Raw genomic sequence first — 1,723 nt, 5'->3', positions numbered from 1 at the left:
AAACAGAATTAATAACAATGGTTAAAACTTATTAGTCGCATCATTGCCACATTAATTTATAAACTTTTTAGAGTAAAACTTGTAACATCTTTAGTATTTTCCTTTTTCTAAACATCCGTTGTATTTGTTTCTTAAAAAAGAAAAGTTGGTGCAAGCCAAACGGCCCAGCAAATCAGGGGCAAGCTAACAAACAAGGTGTTGCTTATGAGGCCTAATTGCTCACGTTATTAAGCACAAACAGGCTATACAGTGTTAATGGCATCCTAATAGCTATTCATTTTGCACCAGATAGTACTTGATTGAACGTCCTGAACTGCTAGTCTACTTGTATCCCTTCTACTGATTCTATTGAATGATTGTATCCAACCCAACGTAAAAGGTTATAGGTCCCGGTTGGTTGCATATATAACAAGCCTCAAGATAAGTTGGAAAAAGAACAAGGTAAGTAATACTCCCAACCACTAAAGTTCCCATCCATTCAATCTTTTAGCAAACATGTAACTCCTTAACCCGCAATTGAAAACTTCACATTGGTGGAACTCCCTAATAAAAGGGAATTAACTAAATCCCACCTTATTAACACCATTGTGAACTTAACTTCACAATGTTACCCAGTAGACTTGCCACATTAAAATTGTCTTTTAAGAAACGGCCAACAACATTAATTACAAACCCGTTTGCCAAAACTAAACAGAAAAACTAACCCCATTCTAATTTGAGTGTTTGCTTGGGTTTTTAGTCTCCTTGGCATGGCATTTTCTTTAGCACTAAACACACCACAAGACACACATTCATACAGATTTGTGAAAAAAACACATTTTTTAGTGATAGATACATATCAAAGAAAAGGAGAATTTTGATCATGGATGGTGCGAATGCAGTACTTCAACAAATAGAGCAACCACTTTTGGAAAATGAACCAAAACCCCCCAAAACACCAGCACAGAAGGCCATAAGAAAGTCCTTCAAAATATCAGCACATTTGGCCAATCTTCTTCCCACAGGCTCGGTCCTCACATTCCAAGTTTTGTCCCCGGCTTTCACACACCAAGGGCAGTGTCAAACCACCATAAGCCGCACCATGACTCTCGGACTTTTAGCATTGTGTTGCTTCTTAAGCTTTATTCTAAGATTCACCGATAGCTTCAGAGACGCAAGAGGCAAAGTTCGGTATGGTTTAGCCACATCTCGGGGCTTGTGGGTGATCGATGGGTCAGTGAAATTGGAACCTGAGGAGGCAGAAAAGTATAGATTAAAGTTCATTGATTTCTTCCATGCCTTCATGTCCGTTCTGGTTTTTGTAGCAGTGGCAATGTTTGATAAAAACATTGTCAAGTGCTTCTGCCCAACACCATCTCCGGAGACCAAGGAACTTCTAGTGACATTGCCTATTGGGATTGGCATCGCATGCAGTGTGTTGTTTGTTGCACTCCCCACAAAGCGCCATGGAATTGGATTCCCTCTCTCTCGCAACTAATTCTTCACCTTCTTTTATCTGTGTTCCTTCCTATTTATGCATTGAATGGATCATTTATTACATTTTTTTTATTTGTTCTTCCTAGTTGTAAATCAATTTTTATTTTCACAACTTATAATTTCTACTTTCTTCAGACCATGTAAAATTGTTTTATGGTGTAATATGTCTTTGTGACTTCTACACCCCCAAAAAAGAAAAACAAAAATTTGATTGGTGTGGTATATATATATGTGGTAGAATTATGGT

At 37.8% G+C, this 1,723-nt stretch overlaps 1 protein-coding gene across 1 annotated transcript; it reads left to right on the top strand.

Annotated features, from left to right (window-relative positions):
- Positions 1 to 862: 862 nt before the first annotated feature.
- LOC142639903 (protein DMP7) lies at positions 863 to 1,477 on the top strand. Its single transcript, XM_075814033.1, has one exon. It carries the CDS (start codon positions 863 to 865, stop codon positions 1,475 to 1,477), a length of 615 nt encoding a protein of 204 aa, XP_075670148.1.
- Positions 1,478 to 1,723: the final 246 nt, after the last annotated feature.

Source organism: Castanea sativa, chromosome 6 (genome assembly GCF_040712315.1).
Source record: "Castanea sativa cultivar Marrone di Chiusa Pesio chromosome 6, ASM4071231v1".
NCBI lineage: Eukaryota > Viridiplantae > Streptophyta > Magnoliopsida > Fagales > Fagaceae > Castanea > Castanea sativa.
Note: the sequence above shows the minus strand (reverse complement) of the source record. Positions and strands in the feature narration are given on the sequence as shown.

What these genes read in the sequence shown, in the direction of transcription:
- LOC142639903 (XM_075814033.1), top strand. Translation starts at nt 863, where the DNA reads ATGGATGGTGCGAATGCAGTACTTCAACAAATAGAGCAACCACTTTTG.